Source organism: Bos indicus, chromosome 16 (genome assembly GCF_029378745.1).
Source record: "Bos indicus isolate NIAB-ARS_2022 breed Sahiwal x Tharparkar chromosome 16, NIAB-ARS_B.indTharparkar_mat_pri_1.0, whole genome shotgun sequence".
NCBI classification, from domain to species: Eukaryota; Metazoa; Chordata; class Mammalia; order Artiodactyla; family Bovidae; genus Bos; species Bos indicus.
Window position 1 is genome coordinate 40,696,915 of NC_091775.1, and position 25,541 is coordinate 40,722,455.

Consider the following 25,541-nt stretch of genomic DNA (forward strand, 5'->3'; position numbering starts at 1 on the left):
TCTGCCAAGCTCTCAGAGCATGATTTATACTTTATTTTACTCCCCTTTGCATGGTCCTCACCTTACCCTTCTATTCTAGCTTCCAGACTCCTCCCACTTTCCTCATCCCCCGCCTCCCTCCTCACCCCTGCAGAAAGGCTCTGTTATGGATTCTCATATAATTCGGACAAAAGATCGTTGGCCAGTCTTCATTCTGTTTAGCCTCTTAGCAATAGCTGGCATTACTGGTAACAGCATCTTGAAAGTATTCTTATCTAAAGTAGCTGGGAGGGTGTTTGTTCTTTGAAATTCTCCCCCTTCTTCCACACCTTGGTGGTCTTTGCTAGTACTTCTTCCCCTTCTTAACTGTGGATATCCTAAAATACTTTTCTCCATCCCTTACCTGTTTCATTTCTTCATTCATTCTTTCACTCTAAGACCATTTATTGAGCACATGCACGAGGCCAGGCACGTTGCTAAACACAAAGGTAAATCTGGATTTCTCTGTGCACACACAGATTTTAACATGCTTTCTGTTCTTATGGTTCCAGTTTCTACCTCTGCATGAGAAATTTCTAAATCTACATTTTCTGCTGTGACTTCTCACCTGGACACTCATTCTCTGATTCAAGTTATCCACATATATATCTTTTGCATCTACTCAAACATAATTTGCTCAAAAATAAATTCATTTGCTCAATGAAAATCAGTTTTCCTGCCTCAGATTACTTACCTCAGTCAATGAAGTCATCATTTTAGTCTTCTATGCTGGAAATTTGACTATGATATTTTACACTTATCTCAGTCAATTTTGTATCCTTTCTTAAGGATGTCTTTAAGAGCCACTCTTACTCTATTTTTATAGCTACTCATTTGATCCAGGCTTTCATTACCTCATATATACTACTACCATAGACAATAATTGGTCTCTCCATTTCCAGTCTCACCCTCCTTAAATTCATTCATCTTACGAACAGCTGCCATAATAATCTTCCTAAAGCACCATTTGATCACATTCTTTCTGGTGACATTGCATGCCCACCACATCACATCTCATCTCTTTAGTCTAACTCTAGTTTTCCACAGTCAGACCACTCATTTCACAATTCAGCCGCTCTCCTTCCACTCAATGTGTTTGTCCCTATGACCCCTCCAATATTTCCCCAAACACATCAAGCTAATTTCCACCTCTTTCCTTTGTTCCCCTTGCCTGCCTACCTTCTTGATGTCTGCACACCATAGTACAACCAGGTGACGTCTCACATACTTTCTTTCTAGAGACTTATCTGGCTCCTGAAAACTCCAGGAATCTCTCCTCTCTTCAAAAGCCAGTTATCCTTAGAGGCTTTTTACCATACAGCTTAGCTCTTTTTACATGCTGTTAGTATGACACATTGTTCCCTGCCTTTTAATCAGCTCCTTCCCAAATAGATGGTAGACTTCTCAGGAGCACAACTTGTGTTGTGTTATTCCCTTCAACCTGCCAGGGCATCTAGCAGATTTCTTATCCTATGTTCTATGCTTAATATGTAGTATGAATTAATTGTTGTAATTATCTATCCTTCAATAAACTGGTCTAGACCAAAGAAAGACTCTGCAAGGACAATAGGAAACAGTCTTTACACTGTATACAAAAGGGATCATTTTCCACTCTACAACATTAGTATCTAATCTGCATATCAGTTTTGATGTAGATGTCTCTTTCTGACTCAAAAAGAGTCAGTTAAAAGGTAGTCATAGAGCCTCTAAATCTAAATATTAAATTATATGAAATACAGGGGTTGTAATAACTCATTAAATGATATCAAGATGGGACTTCCCTGGTGATCCAGTGGTTAAGACTTGGCCTTCCAACACAGGGGATGTGGGTTCAGTCTCTGGTTAGGGAGCTAAGATCCCACATGCCTTATGTTCAAAAAACCAAAACATAAAACAGAAGCAATATTGTACTAGATTCAATGAATACTTTAAAAATGGTCCATATCCCAAAAAGATGACATCCAGGTGAATTTGGTCTACCAAATTCAGATTGGGGAGTGGGATGGAAACCACAGGACAGATGTCCCTATATTTTTTTTAAAAATACAACAACAGATAACAAAGGAACTAGAGCGAGAGAGAGAGAAGTCTATAGATTGAGATGAAGCTAAGAGACATATCCACCAATCACAGTATATAGACTTATAGGATTCCAATTCAAGCACATAAAGTGAAAAAAGATTTTTTCAAAGACGGTTGGGGAAATGTCATTGAACACTGAATATTTATAATGTTGAGAAATTATTAATATTTTTAGAAGTGATAATAGTACTGGTTATGTTGGTTAAGGGTCCTTTTCTTTTCGGAATACATACTGAAATATATACAGATAAAATTATATGATGTTGGAGTTTGCCTCAAAATAGCTGAGGAAGAGAGAGAAAACAAGGATACCCATGTGGTAAATTATTGAAGCTGAATAATGAGTACCCCCAGGTTAATTTATATTATTCTCTCTACTCTCTCTACTTATATGTTTTTAAAATTTCCCCAGTAAAAATATTTTTAAGTAGTCACTGATGTTAAGCAATTCTTATGAAATATTTTGGGGTGACAATGGTACTATGGTTATGGTTTTTGAAAAGGAGTCCTAATCTTTTAGAAATTAAAAGTTGGACACAACTTAGTGACTAACAGCAATAACAACACACTGTCTACACGGTCCAGTGAGGTAACCACCATTGTTACTGAACACTTGAACTGCGGCTAGTCCAAATTGAAATATGCTCTAAGAGTAAAATACATACTGGATTTTGAAGACTTCATACAAAAAAAAAAAAAAAGGAAAGAAAGTAAACTATCTAATGATGTTTTTGTGCTGTGCTAGTTTGCTGGAGCTGCCATAGCAAAGTGCCAGATACCGGGTGACTTAAACAACAAACATTTATTTTCTCACAATTCTGGAAGATAGAAATCTGAGTTCAGTGTGTCAGCAGGCTTGATTCCATCTGAGGCCTTTCTTGCTGGCTTGTAGATAGATAGCCATCTTCTCTCTGTTATCACCTGGTCTTCCTTCTGTGTGTGCCCATGTCCTCATTTTCTCTCCTTACAGGAACACCAGTCACATCAGTTTAAGGCATGCCCTAGAAAGTCTCATTTTAACCTAAGTGTCTTTTTAAAGATGCTTTCTCCAAATGCAGTCGCATTCTGTATACAGTTTTGAGAGTTAGGACTTCGACAAAGGAATTTGGGGCAGATACAACTTAGCCTATAAATATATGTCAAAAGATAATATTTTGGATATATTTCATTAAAGCATTATTCAAATGCACTTCACTTGTTTTGCTTTAGTGTCTTTTTTTTTTTTTTTTTTTTGCCATATAGAAGTTGTATTTTTTTTTTAATTTTATTTTATTTTTAAACTTTACAATATTGTATTGGTTTTGCCAAATATCAAAATGAATCCACCACAAGTATACATGTGTTCCCCATCCTAAACCCTCCTCCTTCCTCCCTCCTCCCTCCCCATACCATCCCTCTGGGTCATCCCAGTGCACCAGCCCCAAGCATCCAGTATCATGCATCGAACCTGGACTGGCGACTCGTTTCATATATGATATTATACATATTTCAATGCCATTCTCCCAAATCATCCCACCCTCTCCCTCTCCCACAGAGTCCAAAAGACTGTTCTATACATCAGTGTCTCTTTTGCTGTCTCGTATACAGGCTTATTGTTACCATCTTTCTAAATTCCATATATATGCGTTAGTATACTGTATTGGTGTTTTTCTTTCTGGCTTACTTCACTCTGTATAATAGGCTCCAGTTTCATCCACCTCATTAGAACTGATTCAAATGTATTCTTTTTAATGGCTGAGTAATACTCCATTGTGTATATGTACTGCGGCTTTCTTATCCATTCATCTGCTGATGGGCATCTAGGTTGCTTCCATGTCCTGGCCTATTATAAACAGTGCTGCGATGAACATTGGGGTACACGTGTCTCTTTCAATTCTGGTTTCCTTGGTGTGTATGCCCAGCAGTGGGATTGCTGGATCATAAGGCAGTTCTATTTCCAGTTTTTTAAGGACTCTCCACACTGTTCTCCATAGTGGCTGTACTAGTTTGCATTCCCACCAACAGTGTAAGAGGGTTCCCTTTTCTCCACACCCTTTCCAGCATTTATTGCTTGTAGACTTTTGGATGGCAGCCATTCTGACTGGCGTGAAATGGTACCTCATAGTGGTTTTGATTTGCATTTCTCTGATAATGAGTGATGTTGAGCATCTTTTCATGTGTTTGTTAGCCATCTGTATGTCTTCTTTGGAGAAATGTCTATTTAGATCTTTGGCCCATTTTTTGATTGGGTCATTTATTTTTCTGGAATTGAGCTGTAGGAGTTGCTTGTATATTTTTGAGATTAGTTGTTTGTCAGTCGCTTCATTTGCTATTATTTTCTCCCATTCTGAAGGCTGTCTTTTCACCTTGCTTATAGTTTCCTTTGTTGTGCAGAAGGTTTTAAGTTTAATTACGTCCCATTTGTTTATTTTTGCTTTTATTTCCAATATTCTGGGAGGTGGGTCATAGAGGATCCTGCTGTGATGTATGTCGGAGAGTGTTTTGCCTATGTTCTCCTCTAGGAGTTTTATAGTTTCTGGTCTTACGTTTAGATCTTTAATCCATTTTGAGTTTATTTTTGTGTATGGTGTTAGAAACTGCTCTAGTTTCATTCTTTTACAAGTGGTTGACCAGTTTTCCCAGCACCACTTGTTAAAGAGATGGTTTTTAATCCATTGTATATTCTTGCCTCCTTTGTCAAAGATAAGGTATCCATATGTGCGTGGATTTATCTCTGGGCTTTCTGTTTTTTTCCATTGATCTATATTTCTGTCTTTGTGCCAGTACCATACTGTCTTGATGACTGTGGCTTTGTAGTAGAGCCTGAAGTCAGGTAGGTTGATTCCTCCAGTTCCATTTTTCTTTCTCAAGATAGCTTTGGCTATTCGAGGTTTTTTGTATTTCCATACAAATTGTGAAATTATTTGTTCTAGCTCTGTGAAGAATATCGTTGGTAGCTTGATAGGGATTGCATTGAATCTATAGATTGCTTTGGGTAGTATACTCATTTTCACTATATTGATTCTTCTGATCCATGAACATGGTATATTTCTCCATCTATTAGTGTCCTCTTTGATTTCTTTCACCAGTGTTTTATAGTTTTCTATATATAGGTCTTTAGTTTCTTTAGGTAGATATATTCCTAAGTATTTTTTTCTTTCCGTTGCAATGGTGAATGGAATTGTTTCCTTAATTTCTCTTTCTGTTTTCTCATTATTAGTGTATAGGAATGCAAGGGATTTCTGTGTGTTGATTTTATATCCTACAACTTTACTATATTCATTGATTAGCTCTAGTAATTTTCTAGGTAATTTTAGGGTTTTCTATGTAGAGGACCATGTCATCTGCAAACAGCGAGAGTTTTACTTCTTCTTTTCCAATTTGGATTCCTTTTATTTCTCTTTCTGCTCTGATTGCTGTGGCCAAAACTTCTAAAACTATGTTGAATAGTAATGGTGAAAGTGGGCACCCTTGTCTTGTTCCTGACTTTAGAGGAAATGCTTTCAATTTTTCGCCATTGAGGATAATGTTTGCTGTGGGTTTGTCATATATAGCTTTTATTATGTTGAGGTATGTTCCTTCTATTCCTGCTCTCTGGAGAGTTTTTATCATAAATGGATGTTGAATTTTGTCAAAGGCTTTCTCTGCATCTATTGAGATAATCATATGGTTTTTATTTTTCAATTTGTTAATGTGGTGTATTTCATTGATTGATTTGCAGATATTGAAGAATCCTTGCATCCCTGGGATAAAGCCCACTTGGTCATAGTGTCTTTTAATGTGGCTACAGAAATGTGGCTTGCATTTTATCTCTATAGGATGACATATTTTATTTCTTTGGATTGTTAAGACACTGTATCCATCACCTGTTGGAGGAGTAAGAATAAGTCTTAATTCTGAATAAATTTCTCAGTTTCAATTTAATTTCACTTTTAGTACTTAGTTTAACTGAGGTATTGTTAATGAGCAAGAGCAGTGAGATGGTACATGAAAAATGAAAGTGAAAGTCACTCAGTCATGTCCAGCTCTTTGCAACCCCATGGACTATACAGTCCATGGAATTCTCCAGGTTAGAATATTGGTGTGGGTAATCATATTAACAGAAAATAATCTAAATTTCCTAAAGCATCTTTTAGATATTTTATCTGGATCATCTGGTAAGGCTGTTGGGGACCCTAGGATGTTGGCAAGGTGTATTCACTAAACCATCTGTATGCTAATGCTAAGTCACTTCAGTCGTGTCCGACTCTGTGCGACCCCATAGACGGCAGCCCACCAGGCTCCCCCGTCCCTGGGATTCTCCAGGCAAGAACACTGGAGTGGGTTGCATTTCCCTCTCCAATGCATGAAAGTGAAAAGTGAAAGTGAAGTTGCTCAGTCGTGTCCGACTCTTAGCGACCCCATGGACTGCAGCCTACCAGGCTCCTCCGTCCATGGGATTTTCCAGGCAAGAGTACTGGAGTGGGGTGCCATGGCTGAAAATGTTGTCTTGAGACCTTTGAGAATTCTGCAGTAGAATCCCATTGACAACTTTATCAGCTACACTGTTCAGTGGACCTTGAAGAAATGTAAAACTCTTGACTATAGGTGCTTCTTTAAAGGCTTCGTTTTTTTTTTTCCAATATTCTTGAAAGACATAATGATTCTACCTAAAGAATTTTACCATTGTGTGTTTCTAATCCATTGCATTCTTTTATGTTTATTTTTACATATTTTTGCATGTAAAGCAAGTACTCTATTTACACTGAACTTTTAAGATAAGAGAGAACTAAATTAAAGCCACTGTGTACCATGCTGTTATTTTACTATATAGTTAGTCTCTTATGACCTCCCATGCTGTTTTCATAATACTTGAATTTTATCGCCCCTGATCTCCCTAGGACTTAAATAACTTTACTATAATGCATCAGTAGTCATCCACGTAAACATTTTTGAAAGACTGAACAACAAACAAATTCTGTTTTATAATAGTTATTTTTTTTCTTTCATATTTTTGTCCATCATCTAATCTGTGTGAGACCCAGTGTTCATTGCATAGACCTTATAACCCCTTAATACCCTGATTCTAATGAGAGTATCTGTTAAACAAATTGTATGATAGAAGTAATAATTTGAAATTTCCCTGCAGTTATGCATTTTTAGATGAGAATAATAGAATTCCCAAAGCATAAATTACTCTTGTGAAATGGTCATTTTTGTTCCTAGTCTTCAGGTATTTTCTTATAAATGATACCACTAGGATTTTTCTTGTGATCATAACGTTTGGTTACTTGAGTATGAAACATTTGTGATGATAGTGATCTTAGAAAATTAGCAGCGGCAAAAGCATCACTCTGAATCAAAGAAGAGCCTTCATCATGATCATCATGAAGAATTGTTTTATGTCTACAAGGCATTTCTCACCGGACTATCCTAGCAGCATTTGGAAGCATATGTTTTGTTTCAAGGTGTTTTCATATCACTTTTGCTGGTGGGGTGAGCATCAACCCCACCCTAGTCAAGAATGGAGAAGAGCTCATAGTATGTAACAGTTAAGAGGGTACATCCTGTAATCAAAATACCTGTATCGAATTCCCACCCTACCACTTATTAACTAAGTGACTTTAAACGAGTTTGCTTTTCAGACTCTTCAACTGTAAAATTCAAATAGTAACCATAATAAATAATGGTATCTACTTCATAAGGTTGCTGTAGGATTAAATGGGTTAGTATATGTAAAGCAGTTTGAATACTCCCTGACATTTTATTGTCATTTAGTGAGATTTTTTTCTCATCATAACTTTCAACGTAGAAACATTTTTATATGGTAGAAGTTAGTCTACCAATTTGGTTGAAGAAAAAAAGAAAAAATATAGCCCACTAACTAGTATGTGTACTAATGTAATAAGAATGCATCAGTGTAGTAATGGTGTCCTCTAAGAATTTTCTTAGCATCATTTTAGCCCTATAACATTTACCTTTTTGTTGAGATTAACTGCATATTTGCCATCAACTATTATGATCCTTACCTTCAAGAAACTTTCATTTTGGTTAGGGAAGTCAACATTTACATACCTAACTAAGATATAAGACAAAGGATCAAACGTCTAAACTGAATGTTCAGAGGGTGTTGTGTTTTAGAGGCAGCATTCAAAGATGTGTTGCATTTGCACTAAACCTTGAAGGATGAGTATGTGGAGGTGGAAGAAAAAGACTTTAGGCTGAGAGGACATCATGACTATCTCTGGATGTTTTCTTCACTTGGATTCTTTAGGACATAGGTAACAAATTAAATTCAAGTGTACTTAACTTTTTAAAACTAACAAAACCCTTTACTGCCTGGTATGACTGCACAGTCCAGAGGTAGACAGAGCTGTCAGAGCCAGATCCAGACATTCCAATAATGTCTTTAAATATCTGCCTCTCTCCATGTTTCATCTATACAGTTCTCCGTGTTGACTTCATTCGCTGGCAGGTTTGAGCCCTCTTCACTCTGACGCAGGCTAGCCCTCAGGCTTACATCTTAAGAAGCTCTCATCCTAACTGAGAGGGAGCTTCTCCTTCTAACAGTTCTGACAGATGTGCAGTGATTGGCTTTTCTTGGTCACATTGCTGTCTGTCATCACAGAGGCCAGGCCAGATAGGTAGATTGGTGACAGGGTACTTGGCCTGATCCATGCAGTCCCATCTAACCACCAGAACTGAGAGTGGGGGAGAGGAGACTTCCCACATTCATATTTGGTCTATCAACAGAGGAGGGATGGCACGACCTTGTGATAGAATAGAGAGGATGAAGATGGATTATTTTTTAACTCATTTCCCTCTCACTTAGAGAATGCTAAGAAGTACAGTTAAATCATTTGAGTGGGACCATTGTAATTTGCCATCACAGCCTCCTTGACCTTCTGCTTCTCTGAATTCCTACAGCACCTATTAATTTCACTAAGCAATGTAACACTGAATCACATACTGTTTTATAATCTATAGTGAGACTGTGTATTAGCATTCTCCAGAAAAACAGAACCAATAGGATGTGCATGTTTTATACATATCGATATGTCTCTCTATATGAGTCAGTGATCCAATTTGAGTCTGAAGGCAGTCTGTTGTAGAAGAAACAAGAGCCAGTGTTTCAGATGAAGTCTAAAGAGAGTCTGCTGGAGAATTCTCTGCTGAGGGAGGCCAGTCTTTTTGTCCTATTCAAGCCTTCAACTGATTAGATAAGGCCCACCCATATCACAGAGGACAATCTCCTTTAGTGAAAGTCCACCAATTTAGATGTTAATCTCATCCAAAAACACTTTCATAGAAATATTCAGAACGTTTGTATCAAATATCGGTATTCTAGTCCATGGTCCAGCGAAGTTGTCAAACAAAATTAATCCTCACAGATTGTTTTTATGTTTACCTTTATTTTATCTGTTCCTGTGTTCTGGTGGTTTTTCTCTTTGGAAATATTCTAGTTCTTGTTCTGCTATTCCAAAAATATGTAATTACTTTTTAATCAAAAAGGAAATTTGTATCAGTTGATTGTCATTTCAGTTCTTTTAGTAAAAGGGTTTTATTTATGACAAAGTTAAATTTTAAACAGTTAATATTGTTAGTTAATCCTAATACTTAATATTGAAAAATAACTTTGTCCCTTTTGAAATTACTAAAATAATCTAAAACCAAAAATGATGGTGAGGGGAATGGTTATCTTTGAAGAAACCTTTTAAATTGTTCTGTTTAGACTGTTTATTGTTTGGATGAAAGGTTGCTATTCATGGCAAGTAAACTTGGTATATAAAGATTGAAATTTTCCAAAACTAAATATTACCAATTGTAGAAAGAATTCTTAGTAATACTGTTTAGTAATATTTGATGTATTTATATATGTAATATATTTTATATATCTGTATTTTTCATATTTATAAACTTATCTGTTATATAAAGTAATACAGGCCTTTAGATTAAAACCTAGATTGGAATTATTATAACTTCTAGGAGTACCTCAACACAGAGCTTGTAAATTTTTAGATTTCTTTAAGAATCCTCATGGGCTTCCCTGGTAGCTCAGCTAGTAAAGAATCTGCCTGCAATGTGGGAGACCTAGGTTTGATCCCTGGGTTGGGAAGATCCCCTGGACAAGGGAATGGCTACCCACTCCAGTGTTCTGGTCTGGAGAGTTTCATGGACTGTATAGTCCATGGGGTCGCAAAGAGTCAGACATGACTAAGCAACTTTCACTTGCACCCACTTCAGTATTCTTGGGCTTCCCTGGTGGCTCAGCTGGTAAAGAATCCTGATGCCTGCAATACGGGAGACCTGGGTTTGATCCCTGGGTTGGGAAGATCCCCTGGAGAAGGGAAAGGCTACCCACTCCAGTATCCTGGCCTGGAGAATTCCATGGACTATACAGTCCATGACCCCATGAGTCAGACAGGACTGAGTGACTTTCACTTTCACTTTCAGACATACAGGGCACTGGACAGAAATATACTGTTAGGCAGCTGTTGAGCTAAATGAGAGTTAAAAAAAAAAAAAAAAGATATATAGCTACATCAGAATTAAGATAGGTTTGTTGTTGTTGTTAATCAAATAATTATCTTTAAAACCCTAAAGGTTTTCTCAATGTCTGTTTAATTTCATATTAATCTTACATAGTTTTATAATGTTTATCATGATGTTATATAAGATGAAGAGATACAAAGCTATAGAGAGACTAAAAAATTAACAGTAGGTAAAGGAGAAGAGTCAAGGAAGGAAAATAACAGAATCAGAAAAAGTTGGGTCCTGCCTGCTAACATAGTGGTTATCCCCTGTGTACCCTGGATCATGTGAGGCTCAGTGTTTTCTCCTGTAATAGGGCTATTTCTTACAGAATGGAGGTGCAAATTAATGCCCCTTTGCTTCCCAGTGTTCTGACTACAAATACCGCTCACATCTGTAGACATCTTCAGACTGTTAAAATCTTTATATCAATTGAAATACAATTCTCAATGCAGATAGCTGTTTACCCTTTCCAGGCAAATAAGAGGCTGAACTCATTTGTAGGAATCTAAGAGATCATGCTGTATAACAATACCCCAGTTATCTGAAGCTCAGTCGCTCAGGTTCCTTCAGAAACAGAAATCCAATCCCTCAGGAAATGGCCTGGGTTGGTTAGTTTTTTCCGTCATTTATTCCACAATATTTACGAAGCTCCTGTTAAATGTAGGGCCCTGTGCTAAGTAAGTACTAGGGCCCTGTGCTAAGTACTAGGGGAAAGTAATGAGCATGTTCTCTCGGCCTGCCTTTGAAATCTTACCCAACTCTGAAGGTCCATCTCGAATGCTGCTATCAGTAAAGACTCCCCAGAAGCCCACCGTGCTTGAGCTCACCTTTGACTCACTAATTCATCTGACACTGTGTTACCCTGCTACAAGCAAGGTGTGTGGTTTTAGGCTTCATTTATGTCTCTCACAGACCACATTAGGCACTACGTAAACATTTGTATTGACTTTATAGTGAAATACCTGTCCCAAAATAACAGACCACAGCCTCGACTATCCTCAAAGACTTCCTGAAGCATGTTTCTCCCACAGTCTTTTTTTAAAAGTTTGGTTGCCTCCCTTTCTGGCCTCTGCAAATTAGAAGTGAATGGGAGTGGGGAAAGGTTTTTACTGAGACAATCTCCATAAGGTGGAGCTGGAAGATTCAAAGCAGCATTACCATGGCAACATATTTTCATAATGATGACCTGCTTCACTAAGAAAAGTTAAATTATATTTTTTACCCTTTGTTTGAAAGGAAATGGCAACCCACTCCAGTATTCTTGCCTGGAGAATCCCATGGACAGAGGAGCCTGGTGAGCTACAGTCCATGGGGTCACAAAGAGTCAGACACGACTGAGCAACTAACACACACACACCCTTTGTTTACAGTAGTGGAGAACTGTATAACAATAATAAGATGCTGGTTATGTGAAAAAAATCAGTTGTGTAAATCTGGAGGTTATCTCCCCAAGTTCTCCACTGGTGAGAAGAGACACAGCAAAGCCCCCTTGAGCTCTGTAGTATGTTTATGTGTATATTCCTGACGGGACACTTTGTATCTCTGTTATTTCACTTTTAAAGAGTGCAGTTCTGTGCATGTATGCTAAGTCGCTTCACTCATGTCCAACTCTTTGAGGTTCTATGGATTGTAGTCCATCAGGCTCCTCTGTCATGGAGATTCTCCAGGCAAGAATACTGGAGTGGGTTGCTATGCCTGCCTCCAGGGGATCTGTCCAACCCAGGGATTGAACCCACATCTCTATGTCTCCTGCATTGGCAGGTGAGTTCTTTACCATTAGCGCCACCTGGGAAGCCCCCAAAGAGTGCAGTCACCAGCCTTATTCAGATGGTTTCAGGATCCTCAAAGAAGCTTATGACATAAGTAAGAGCTTTAAGGAAAGGAAGGAGACAAAGACAAAACATGAAAAATAGACATCTTGGTAAAGCCCAGAGTTTTTCTGTAGTGGATGCTTTGAGGTATGGCAGGAATTATTTCTGATCTGGCTCCTTCATTCTTTGACCTGTTGAAGTTTCAGGTCTTTGTGTGTTAGTAGCTCAGTCGTGTCCGACTCTTTGCGACCCCATGAACTGTAACCCGCCAGGTTTCTCTGTCTATGGAATTCCCCAGGCAAGAATACTGGAGTGGATTGCCATTCCCTTCTCCATTCAAGTTTTTAGGAAAAAGCATTTAAATTAAAATTTTATACAGCAGCCTATTTCTTGAATACTGTGTAAATAATATTAATTTTTACAAGCAATTCTAAGTTGTTATTTTTGATTATTTAAATTGCATTAGATTTCTCAAAAGCTATTTAGAAAAAAAATTACAATAGGAAGGCCTGTCCATTGTTATTTTTCAAAAGGAAAGCTGGTTTTCACAATATTATTCACATTTTGTAAACAGCATCAATGAACCTGCACATAAAAGGTTAAATGTTTGCAGACCATTCTTTTTTTGCCTCAAAGATCAGAGACAAATTACTATTTTTATTTTACATTCCCTTGATGAGGATAATGATAAACAGCTGTCACTTCAGTGCTTAGACTGCAAAGAATCCTATCGCAATCCTATAATTTAAACAAAGAAAAAATACACAGTCATACACAGTATTCATACAGAAAAGAGAATCATAGAGAATTTGCTTAAGGGAGCATTTGCTCTCTGCAGTTACTCGGTTAAAAGAAAAAATTCTACATATGTACATTTCCCCCATTCATCTTAGACATATTAGAAGGGACAATTACTCCTCTCTTTCTAAAATCATAACTTGAATTCTATGACTCCCCATCATGCCCATGGTCTTATCAGAGTAGTTAAGATTTACATGTAACTACACATCTACTAGGATTTCTAAAACCTAAAGAGAATTTCTAATTATTTTACTAGTTATTCTGAAATGTTTCTTCTTTTTTTTAATGTTGAGAATTGAACTGTTCAGTGTTCTCTATTCAGTCCAATTTTTTGCTTATTACTTTCATCTGGTTTCAAAAAGTGAAAGTCAATGTCTTTTGCATATTTTGATATGCAGAAATTAAAGCAAGGCTAGAAGTTAAGTATAGGGTAAAGTGGGAAAATTTAGTGTTTCTATATGAAAATAGAAATGGTGGTATAATTTTCCTGGTGTTTCATTTTCCTAGAGGTTCTTTTAATTAATACTGTTTATTCCGGTTTTCTCTTTTGGCTCAATCATATTTTTTATTTTTACAAATATAAGTATTTAAATGTCATCTTTTCCTAGAAACTCTTTTTACATTTATTATTTTATCTGTGAAACTGATTTGACAAATTATGGGTTTTTCCCCTTTTCATAATAGTTCTTATTTTTTTTTATACCTAAAAAAAAATAGAAATTGGCTTCACATTGTATCCAAGGATCAAACCCAGGTCTCCCACATTGCAGGTGGATTCTTTACCGACTGAGCCACCAGGGAAGCCCAAGAATACTGGAGTGGCTAGCCTATCCCTTCTCCAGGGGATCTTCCTGACCCGGGAATCGAACTGGGGTCTCCTGCATTGCAGGCAGATTCTTTATCAGCTGAGCTACCATCGTAGCCCCTCACATTATATTCACCTTATATTTGTTGAACATTTCAGCTCTCAGAGCCTCAGCACGCTCTTAGGTTGATGATAACAGGTACCCACCTCCTAAGGCTGTGGTGTGGATCATCTACGTAAAGTGTTTAGCACAGTACCTAGAACACAGAAAGTGCTCAAACATGTTCCTGGCAGAGAAAGTATGTTGATGCTAAAATGCCATCATCCCCTTTTGTTAAATACGACAGCAAAATCCCAGTATGTTTCAGGTCAGAGAGACGAAATAAAATGCATTTTATCTATTATGGAGATATATATTGCTTTACGTAAAAGGTGTTTTCCTCAGAAAGCTGTAGGTCATGTATTTTCACTTGATACATACAGGATTTCATCGTCATTTTATCATCCTCACTATAATCAGGGCTTCCCTGGTGACTCAGATGGTAAAGAATCTGTCTGCAATGCAGGAGACCTGGGTTTGATCCCTGGGTCAGGAAGATCCCCTGGAGAAAGGAATGACAACCTAATCCAGTATTCTTGCCTAGAGAATCCCATGGGCGGAGGAGCCTGGTGGGCTACAGTCCATGGGTTCGCAAAGAGTCAGAGGGGACGCAGCAACTACTACTTTCACTTTCACTATGATTAAGTAGTAGTGGATCCTAATTCATCAACTTGGGATTTCTCTCATCTCCAATTTTGTAACAAATAGGCACTCTTAGAGATCCTAAAATGTACTGAGGCAGCCTCCTTGATTTAGGCAAAGCCTTTTTAGTATCAACTCCTCCTCCTTCTCTTTCTCTGGTACATCAAGCTTTGTGCTAGCTGATGAGAAGGGAGAATTAAACAAGACCCTGGAGTCTAATAGTGGGAGAAGCATACCTAGGCTGAATATAAATCATAGATGGTAGTACAAGACACAGATGAAGTACTGTGCAGGGAGTGACGGTGGGTCTGAGGGCCACTGGGAGTTTGTCTAGAAGAGGTGATGGTGAAGCTGACTTTTAAAAGATAAAAGGTCTTCACAGATGGAAGGAGGGGATTCCAGGGAAAGAGACTAGCTTGTAGAAAACATGGAGATTTAAAAATAGTAGTTTGCTATTTTTATATTATTTGAATTGAAAATGTCTTGTGCTCAAATTTTTCAGCTTAAATTTTCATAATGTGTGTTGAGAACCTAGCAGCTCTCTAACTCATTCCATGAATATTCAGAAAGGAAAGAAAGAAACTAACATTAATGAGAAGCCACAAGGCCCTTAGCTACGTTACTTCATATGTATTATCTCATTTATCCCCATTTTAAAGATGGGGAAGCTGAGTTTCAGTTACATTAAATAAGTGAGGTGTGGCCACACAACCGTACCTAATAAAGCCTGAGTTTAAACCTAAATTTTTACTTTCAAATACGATGCCCTTAAGACAACATTGCAGTTACCACTGATTCTTAGAATTTAAGCTTAGTGTGGCACACAGTCTTCAGTAGTTTTTAATGCCCTGGGGAGTTTGTTTCACTGCCTTTGCTGATCTTCCCTCTATCACTTTACCACTTTATCACCCTAGTTACCTATTTATCCCAAATCCTATTGTGCGTATATTACAAATTAATGATGAAAGTAAGGAACTACCTGATTTACTTCTTTCAGTGACCAAAGACCATTTAAAAAGAAATGGTATAGGCATAGGGAAACAACTGTCATTATTGACATCTAATCCCCTCTCTTGCTGCAGCAGCAGTAAGATGCCTCAGAAATGTCCTCCAGTTGTCATCATGAAGTATGTGACTCGACTCAGGTTTGGAAAGTAACTGTTGTGTTTTAGAGTTAGCACATATTATTTTAATATTTGTAAGGTGTTAGAAAAGCAACAGAAGCCTATATAAATGTTTAGAACTAATTTCTATCTTTGTTATTGTTGATCTTGTGGCCTACAAATATGCCTTTCACACATACGTATTGATCCAAAGTTAACACTTATTTATAGATCCATTTAAGCAATTCAGCACAGTGCTTTGACAAGAACTGATTGGATGATTAAAAACCTGGCAGATCAAAGTAGGTACATTTCCAAAGAAAATTACTTCATGTCCACATTGGAAGCAATAAATTATATCCCCCTCTTTTTTTGCATTAGTAATTAAATCTTTCCAAATGCTAGAAAGCAGCCAGACCACTAACAGTATTTGTATCATGTTCTGGGGCTTAGATGGTTCAACCTGACTTGAAATGGAGACCATTTATTCTAAATTGATTTCAATGCCAAGCCAACAGGTCAGCCCTTAATGATGAAGATGCCCAGCCCAGCCTCTGGTGGATAAGCCAAAATTAATTAACTCAAGTTGCAGAGTATAGAAAACAGATGCTTCTCTCATGTTGCACAAATAAATGCTTTGTGTTTGGATGTATTCTGTTTTATTCAAAGAATAACAAGTTGGAAGTTAAAACTCTAAGTTTTTCACAGTGGAGCCAGCCTTTAGTAGTGATGACAGAAGCATGAATTTATAGAACAAATTCCAGCAAGTGCATGGAAAAATGCATTATTCCCTGTATCTCTTATTTTGGCTCCAGGCCAGGCCTAGGAGATTTAGTTTTAAATCTGGACTGATCCAAGTGCTGATCCATTCCAGAGCAGACCTAGGAGTTCCAGAACACCACCAAGGTTATTTCTAATCTATAGAATCCCTGGAGACCCCTCCCAGAGGTTTACATCTGCATCAGATACTTGGATTCAGTTCTTTGGCCAACTTGAAAATGACTTAAGATTACATTGTTCTCTAGAGGTACATTGTTAGGTGCACTGTTTATCTGATTGTCTGTCTAAACATTCATTCAGAATCCCAGTATTTTGCTTTTCCTTGATTGTGGCCGGCTAAAGGTAGAATAATAACTGCGTGGTTCTGATCTCTTTTCAGAATAAATGGCTGTTTGATAAGATAAAGATGTTACCATCTGGTAGTACAACTTCAAATTCAGTAAACAGAAGTCAATCATATGATAATGTCTGGTATTTTTTTTTCTTCTGAATCAATGTGAAATAATCCTTGTTTTTCTTTCCTTTCTGTTAGACTGAAAATGATGAGAATGGCCAAGCAGAAAACTTTTCTATGGACCCACAGTTGGAGAGACAAGTGGAGACCATTCGCAACCTTGTAGACTCCTATATGTCTATTATCAACAAATGTATCCGAGACCTAATCCCAAAAACAATAATGCACCTTATGATCAATAATGTAAGTGTTTATCAGCTGTCTCATTTTTAACTTCTAATCCCATACTAGCGTGGAAATTGCTCACACTCTCTTCAGCTTCTTTGTGATATTTTCTGGATGGTCAAAACACCTATTACCCAGGCTTATCATTTTCCATTACAAGTGGTAATTGACTGAGTGGAAGGGAACTTAGGAAAGAAAACATAAATTACTTCTAGCTACAGTAAAGTGGTATTTCCTATTGGCTGTCTCCTCTAGAAGGGTGTGAATTTGCTCATGATAAAGCAGAGAAAAAATACTATAGTCAAGGAATAAATTAGTTGCAAAGCCAGGAATAAAACCAGATACCCTGGCTTCTAGACTTTGAAATTAAAAGCAAAAGATATCTATTCTTTTCTACATATTCATACAGAATACGGTAATATGGTTCTTCTCACCTTCTAAGAAAATTATAGAATACTATTTTAACCTAGCAAAGGGCTTTTTGCCCTATCACCATGGATACAAAATGAGTTTCTTTTTCTTTTCTAAGGTAAGATGATAGAACCAAGGATCTCAAAGTAATTGATCTATATTTCATAGAATCTTTCCCTTTTCATGGTTATCTTTACAGCAGTCAGGAAATGATACTTAAATTACATGGTCTGGTTTGGTTCTTTTGGTCGCTACTTTGCTAAACTATAAATAATACCGCTTTATTTGAGAACTTATCTTTTAGATAAGATAGGCTATAATGGGGTGTTTTATAGCAGGCTTTTCTGATTCTTGAAAAATACAACACCAATTTTATTCTTTATTATCTTCTAAGGACACATTTTTATTTAAATCAATAATATATTATTAGCATTTGCTTGTAACAAAAATTAGATGGTAAAGTACAAAAGAGCCCCACCCTAGAATTCAGGAGAAACCTGGATTCTATACTTGGTTCTGTTACAAACTCTGTTGTTGTTCAGTCGCTCAGTCATGTCCTGCTCTTTGTGACCCCATGGACTATAGCACACCAGGCTTCCCTGTCCTTCACTCTCTCCCTGAGGTTGCTTACTCATGTCTGTTGAATCGATGATACCATCCAACTGTCTCAACCCCTGTTGCCCCCTTCCCTTCTGCCCTCAATCTTTCCCATCATCAGAGTCTTTTTCAATGACTCGGCTGTTCGTATCAGGTGGCCAAAGTATTGGAGCTTGTTTCAGCATCAGTCCTTCCAATGAATATTCAGGGTTGATATCCTTTAGGATTGACTGGTTTGATCTTGCTATCCAAGGAACTCTCAAGAGTCTTCTCCAGCACCACGGTTCAAAAGCATCAGTTCTTCAGCACTCACCCTTTTTATGGTCCAGCTCTCACATCAGTACATGACTACTGGAAAAACAGTAGCTTTGACTATACAGACCTTTGTTGGAAAGTGATATCTCTGCTTTTTAATACACTGTCTAGATTTAACCTAAAACAATCCTTTGTGTCTATTTCCTCCATATATAAAATATGAATCATAAAAAGGTATCTGGATTAGTTATTTGTTCCCCAAGATAGTATATATGGAAGTATCAATACAATGAAAAGTATAGTTGTAAGAAACTAATATGGCTGCCTACTAAAGAATTGAAATAACCATTATCCATATATTAAGATTCCTTTCAAAATTCTAAGTTTGACAGTTTGTTGTTCATGATGTATGAGTTCCTTGACTTGAAGACCCCAGTCACATGAGCAATCTTGTTTCTAACTCACTTTATTTTCATACACATTTCATTTATTCAAACAAGGTGAGCAGAATGCTTTGAAGTATCAGCAGCAGGTAAGCAATGTATTGGAAATGTATTGGAAACTATAAATTATATACTTAAGCTTAGTCAATGGCCTGCTGTGTGACCTGAAGCAAATCATTTGGCCCCTCTAGACTGAAGTCAGTCACTTCTAAGACTACACTAGGAACCCTGAGCTGCCCCCCAGAATTGTCAGAGAACATAATAAATGTGACTCTATGCCATTTTGAAAAATATAAAGTACTAAACAAATAGTCTGTGTATTTTTCAAATTACCCTCTTAACTTCACTTAAATGAGTTCAGGTTGTTTTGCTGTGGAATCCAGGCACTTGCTTATTTAAACATTTTCCTGATTAAGAATCATTTATCTTTTCCCTGTTTTACCTAGAGTCATTAGTGCTGCCATCAGTTCAAACGCTGCTCTGCTCTGCACTATATTAAATCATCAGCACAGGAAATAGCACTTCCTGTCTATAGCTGTGAGGAGTGGCTTGACATAAATTAGTCAAAAGGGGGAAAAAAAAACTGATTGCAGATCTATCCTACTTTCACCTTCTCAAGAAACACACACACACAAAGAAACATGAGGATAATTGCCCTTACCCCTCACCACTCACTTGCTTTATGAGATGGCAAAACCCCTACCTAAAGGTATTATCCATTGAAGTGAAGTTCTGCTAATTGTCCTCAAGGAGACCTCACATAAGAGTCATGAGAAAGAACACTTCAATTAAGACTTGATCTCCAAGGTCAAACCTTGAGGTAGAGATTGATAGGAATGTGGAGAAAGTAAAAACATTATGTAATGCTGGATTCTTATGACATTATGGCTATCTTTGTTTGAATATAATATTTTATATCTACCAGAAAATAGTTTTATACATCTAGGATGATTGCTTTCCTTTGGATATTATTTTATCCACATTTTTACCATATATGTAAAAGTATATAGAGCTTCCCTGGTGGCTGAGTGGTAAAGAATCTACATGCCAATGCAGGAAATGCAGGTTCAATCCCTGGTCTGGGAAGATCCCCTAGAGAAGGAAATGGCAACCCACTCCAATATTCTTGCCTGGAGAGCCCAGTGGAGCCTGGTGTTCTACAGTCCATGGGGTCGCAAAGAGTTGGACATGACTTAATGACTGAAAAACAAAAATGAAAGTATATAGTTTTATATATGTGTGTGTGTATAATATAAATTTATATGTATAATTATGTATATGTAAAAATACAAATCCCTTTTAAAAAAAATATATTCTCATGACATCTTATGGTACAGAACGTCTGATCCCTTTTTGTTCATTCCAAAAGCACCCTTTTGAGTACAAGGAACAGAAACACACTGAATACCCAGTACTGTGTCATACATATGTGTTGATTTTTTTTTTTTAAACTTAAAGTGAAGAGATCTTCAAGTGAAAGAATTAATCTTAAAATCATAACAAGAAAACTAAATACTTTGACTCCTCATTCTGAATTCCATCTCCTTAACCCCGCTATTTCTAAAAATGGTTGTGGATGAAAAAGCCAGTTGTTCCTGCAGAACTGATAAATGCCTAAAACCGGGTCCTCTATTTGTTAACTATCACTATTGAAAGCCAGGCTGTGGCCTTTCCTCTCTGAAATGGGAATGGCTACTCTGCCTTCTGAAAACGAATATGTTTCAGCCAACTTTCATAAAGTTCAGAATTTGGTGGGCAGTTTCCTTTGAAAGTTTACATTAAGTGTTCTGCCACTCAAGTCTCCATATGGAATTGTTTAAGAAGTTTAAAGCCAGCAATAAATGCCTCGCCTCAGACATACTGTAAGCCTTTGTCTATTGAAATGCAGCAGCTGTTTCATTGCTTAAACATACCAGGTAACAGCGGCACAAAGAAATAGCAAGTTTATGACAGGCAGTTTTTCCGGACAGGCTACAGGCAAAGCGACAGTTTTGTTTGAGACTTTAAAGAAAACACACATATAACACCGCATAGCAAGCACATCTCGATGGCCTCTTCTTCTAGCTCACACTACCAGAAGTTCTCGATTAGAGAATCAAGAAAGTGAATCCAGCTTTATTTGAAAAGTGTCAGTGGCAAAGCAGCACATCAGTTTGTGTTTGAACCCATAGGACAGCCACCTGTTGGGTACTCATGATTTTGTTCCGTTTCAAATGAAGAAGTTGAGGCCCCAAGAGGCTAAGTGACTTGCCCAAGATCACACAGCTGGCGGTGGCAGGATCATGACTAAAATCCACCTCCACGTCTTCTCATTCATGGTCTGATATTCTCTCCAGTCCACCACCAGACAGTGCATATGGCAAGGTTCAGAACATTGTTAGTCTTCTCAAACCAGGGGGGTGGGCTCTGATCCCCATAGCATATACATAGGCTGTCTTCCCAGAGGGTTCATTTTACTTGAAAATTTGATTAGGGTTTGTTTGAATACGAGAAACAATGTTTTGAATCTTAACTAGTAAGTAATTTAAAACATTGTTCCTTGTAGTCAAACAAACCCAGCTAATACAAAATAGAATGTAAAGTTTTATGAAACATTTTAAGAACCAAATATGAAACCTGGAGGCATTTCACACTTGGAGCCTGTGCCCCTGGACCCCTGGAGGTCTACTTTCACTCTCCTTGGCCAGTGGCCCTTTGGTGGAAAATTAGTAACATGTGCCCTAGTTCCACAACTTATTGTAACTTTAATGTGTATGAAGTAGAGTGTTATTTTAAATGTTCATTATTTGAAGGGAAAGAACATCTTAAATACCAGAGCACTAATTTATTTCCACCAGTCAAGAATTCTGTATCCTGCTCAAGAAACAGATCCCAACTAAGACCCAGAAGCCTCACAAGCCCCACTTTTGCTCCCCTCCACCCCCCACCATCACTCACCACCAAAGGTAACTCTCCTGCTTTACATCATAGATTAGTTCTGCCGTACTTGAACTTTGGAATTATACGGTATGTACTTTTTTCTGCCCATCTTCTTTGCTCAACCTTTGTGAGTCAAAGGATATTCCTTTTCAAAGGAAAACTTGGTTGGTCTTTACCAAAATGAAATCCTGGGAAATGGAAAGCAGTCTTAAGTAGAAATTAGAGAATTGTGAGATCCCAAGGAATCTATATATTCTAACCAAGCCCCTCTCTAAAGCTGAACACAATTAAATTTCTTAATTAAGTTTTTATAGGTATATTCATGTGAATGAAACTTATCACTGTGCCATTCTGTGGCCCCTCCTGTCTCGAAACAAAAAGGTTTTAAGGAAATGGTCTTCTAAGTAACTGAATTGTATGAAAATTCTATAAATATCTCTTCTAATTGTGAAGGCTTTAAATGGTTTTAGTAATAAAGACAAAGAAGAAAGTTAAAGATTCAAAAATACTGCAGATTGCTAGAGAAGGGTTAAAGTCAGAAAGAGAGGAAAACATGTGGAACGTTTTTAATGACCTCACATTCCTTTACACTGAGCAGAACGACATGGCGCAGTAATGCCTGTTTATCTAGCCTGTGGAGTTTGAACTGGAATGAGGCTTTGTGCGTGAGAATTTTTTGGTGAACCTCACAAAGATGTATAGGTTATAAGGTGTTATAATTAAAGCCGTAAAGATTCTTTCAAATCTCACATCCAAGTATAATTAGTTTAGGTCATGTTCTGTAAGGTATTTTCTCAATGCTATCATTTAAAAGGGATCCACTTGGCCTCCAATTGTGCAGAATCCTTGATTTAAATATTTGTAACATTGACATACAAACTGCTCAGAAAGTCCCTGAAGTGTCTGGAAACTCCCCAAAGTCCCCCCTACCTTTGTTCCAGTTATAGCATTACAAAGTGAGGCTAGCAGGAGGAGAAGAGTTTTAAATTTTCTTACGTGCAAAATAAATGTTAACTTCGCTCTACGTGAACTGTGTCACTTGATGCTGGCACTATTGCCCTAGTTGCCTATCTCTACATACCTAATCCCAATTTAGACCTTATACTATAAAAAGATAGCTTTTGTTGATGGAGCACTGCCTAAATGCTAGGCATCAAGCCTACCAGGCTCCTCTGTCCATGGAATTCTCCAGGCAAGAATACTTGAGCAGATAGCCATTCCCTTCTCCAGGGGATCTTCCTGACCACGGGATCGAAACCAGGTCTCTCTCATTGCAAGCAGATTCTTTACCATCTGGGCCACCAGGAAAGCCCTGGCATCATGCTAGGCAATATATATTCACTGTTTCACTGAATCCTTGCACCAACTCTTTTTTTTTTTTTCTTATACCAACTCTTGAGGCAGCTCCTACCTTTAACCTCATTTTGCAGATCAGGAATCTGAAACTCAAAAATGTTAAGTTTTTTGTCCAAGAACAATAAATGTTAGAGCTAGGACTCAAATTCATTTTTGGACTGTGACACGTGGCTTGTGGGATCTTAGTTCCCCAACCAGTGATCGAACCTGTACCCCTACATTGGAAGCATGGTGTCTTAACCACTGGCCCAGCAGGGAAGTCCTGTAGGACTCAAATTTTGAGCTGTCTCATTCCAAAGAATATGCCCTTAACCACTGTACTATATTGCCACTTTCTCTTATGCTAAAAATCATTCATATTATTTCAGGACATTGCTAAATCTATTGGGTAGTAGGCAGGTTTTAATGTGTAACATTTTGATGTGGAAGAGTTGATTCAAGGCAGATCTTTGATCAGAATGCCGAAGCAGGCTCTTATTATTTTATTTCATGGTTTGTTTGACAGTTGCTTCTTAATTCAGATCTGCTTTAAATCTATTCTTGGAAGGACCTTCTTTTAAATTGTGTTTAATAGATTCTAAGTGATACTCCAGGAAGATGTAAAGCTTCAAAAGAGCTTAACCTAACTGATGGTCAATGCCAGGAAACTTGTCTGGTTTTGAGTTTGGAGTTGCACCATCTCTCCAAGTACTTACACACCTCACAGTGGAAGATTTGTGCAAATGTGTATGACTCCTTGGGCACCTGCAAGTGTGTTTAGCAGTAAATAAATCTTCAAGGAGGAGAACAGTTCTTAAGCCAAATTTACTGTCTTTTCTCTAAACCTGACTTTCCTTGACTTCCACTCACCCAAACTTCAATGCTTCAAGGGTCTTTGTTCCTTTCTTCCTTGCCCCTCATAGCCAAACAGCACCAAGTCCAGCTGGTTTTTCCTTTATAATATCATTTATCTGTGTCCATATTTTCTATTCTACAGCAACCTTGCTAAATTAAACCCTTATCATTCCATAAATCTGCAGTGATCTTCTGACAGAATTCTTTATCTCTACTACCACTCTTGCAAATTCTTTTCCAATCACAGCCAGATTGACTTTCCTAAAACTCTCTTTTATTATTTCACTTACTTGCTTTAAAAGCCTTCCATGGCTCCCCATTGCCAAGTGGATAAAGTTCAAATACTTTTCCTTGGCTTTCAAGGCCTTCACATCTGGCCCCAAGTTACCTGGCCAAATTTACCTTCTACAGCCATCACACATAAACTTCCCCTTCCACCAGACAGTTGCCTGGATACATCTTATGTATTAGATTGCTTCTACATTTAAATCATTCCTGGTTTACAGAATATGTACAGAGAACAGTTTTTATTTATTTCACAACAGAGCTGTGATTTAGCTGAATTCTCTGATTAGTAGAATTATTCATATGGTTTGATACCTTTAAAAAATAGTGAAGTTATGTGTTTTAGAATCTTGTCATTTCTGAGTTACAAATTTAACTACAACCCAGGAATCTTGAGCATCTGATAAGTGTTCTGTTGTCTGCTTGAATTTGTAACAATTAAATATACTCGCTTTTGGCCTTTCATAGATCTAGTGACTCTAGATAAGTGTTAACTTTCTCTTAACAGAGGCATTGAAAAATTCAAGTTGGTTTATTTTTCTAGGCTTAAGTTAAGTGACATACTTGTGTACCACACTATAATCCTGACGCTTAACTGTAAATTATCTTTTCTAGTCACTCAAAGTGAGGCAAGGGGGTCATGGAAAGAGCACTAGACAAGTCCGAAGATGTGGGGTTCAACTTAATGTTGTGTGACTTTGGGCAAGTTACTTAACTTCTCTGAGCTTCATTCAGTTCCTTCATCTGTAAAATTGGGATAATAATACATGCTTCATACATATGCAGTGAGAATTAAATCAGATACCTTGTGAAGACACATTGGATTTCATTGATTCTCACATTCACTTTTTTCCACATTTAACATTTCTGACACGAGGATGCATGTGACACTCAGTGATACCTTGGCATTCTGTCGTAGTTTAGTTGACAGTGGTTTTCCTTTCTTAGTGGCACGTAAAAGAGTGGTGTGTCTCAAAATCAGGGGTGTCTTAGACTTGATGAAATACAGTTATTGATTCTCTCTCCCTCAAGGCTATGTGACAACCCATCCTTTCCATTCTCATCCTGCCACAAAATGCCCCTCCTCAAAGACTCACATGAATTGTTCATATTTTAATTTATTTTCT

The 25,541-nt window shown here is 37.5% G+C and overlaps 1 protein-coding gene across 8 annotated transcripts in view; it reads left to right on the forward strand.

The window, feature by feature from the left end:
- DNM3 (dynamin 3) overlaps positions 1 to 25,541 on the forward strand; it is a 646,555-nt gene that overhangs the window by 588,663 nt on the left and 32,351 nt on the right. For all 8 annotated transcript variants that reach the window (XM_070768173.1, XM_019976685.2, XM_070768169.1 and 5 more), the window contains one exon: positions 17,168 to 17,332. In XM_070768173.1, coding sequence (XP_070624274.1) covers positions 17,168 to 17,332 — 165 coding nt within the window. The remainder of the gene's footprint in view (positions 1 to 17,167; positions 17,333 to 25,541) is intronic.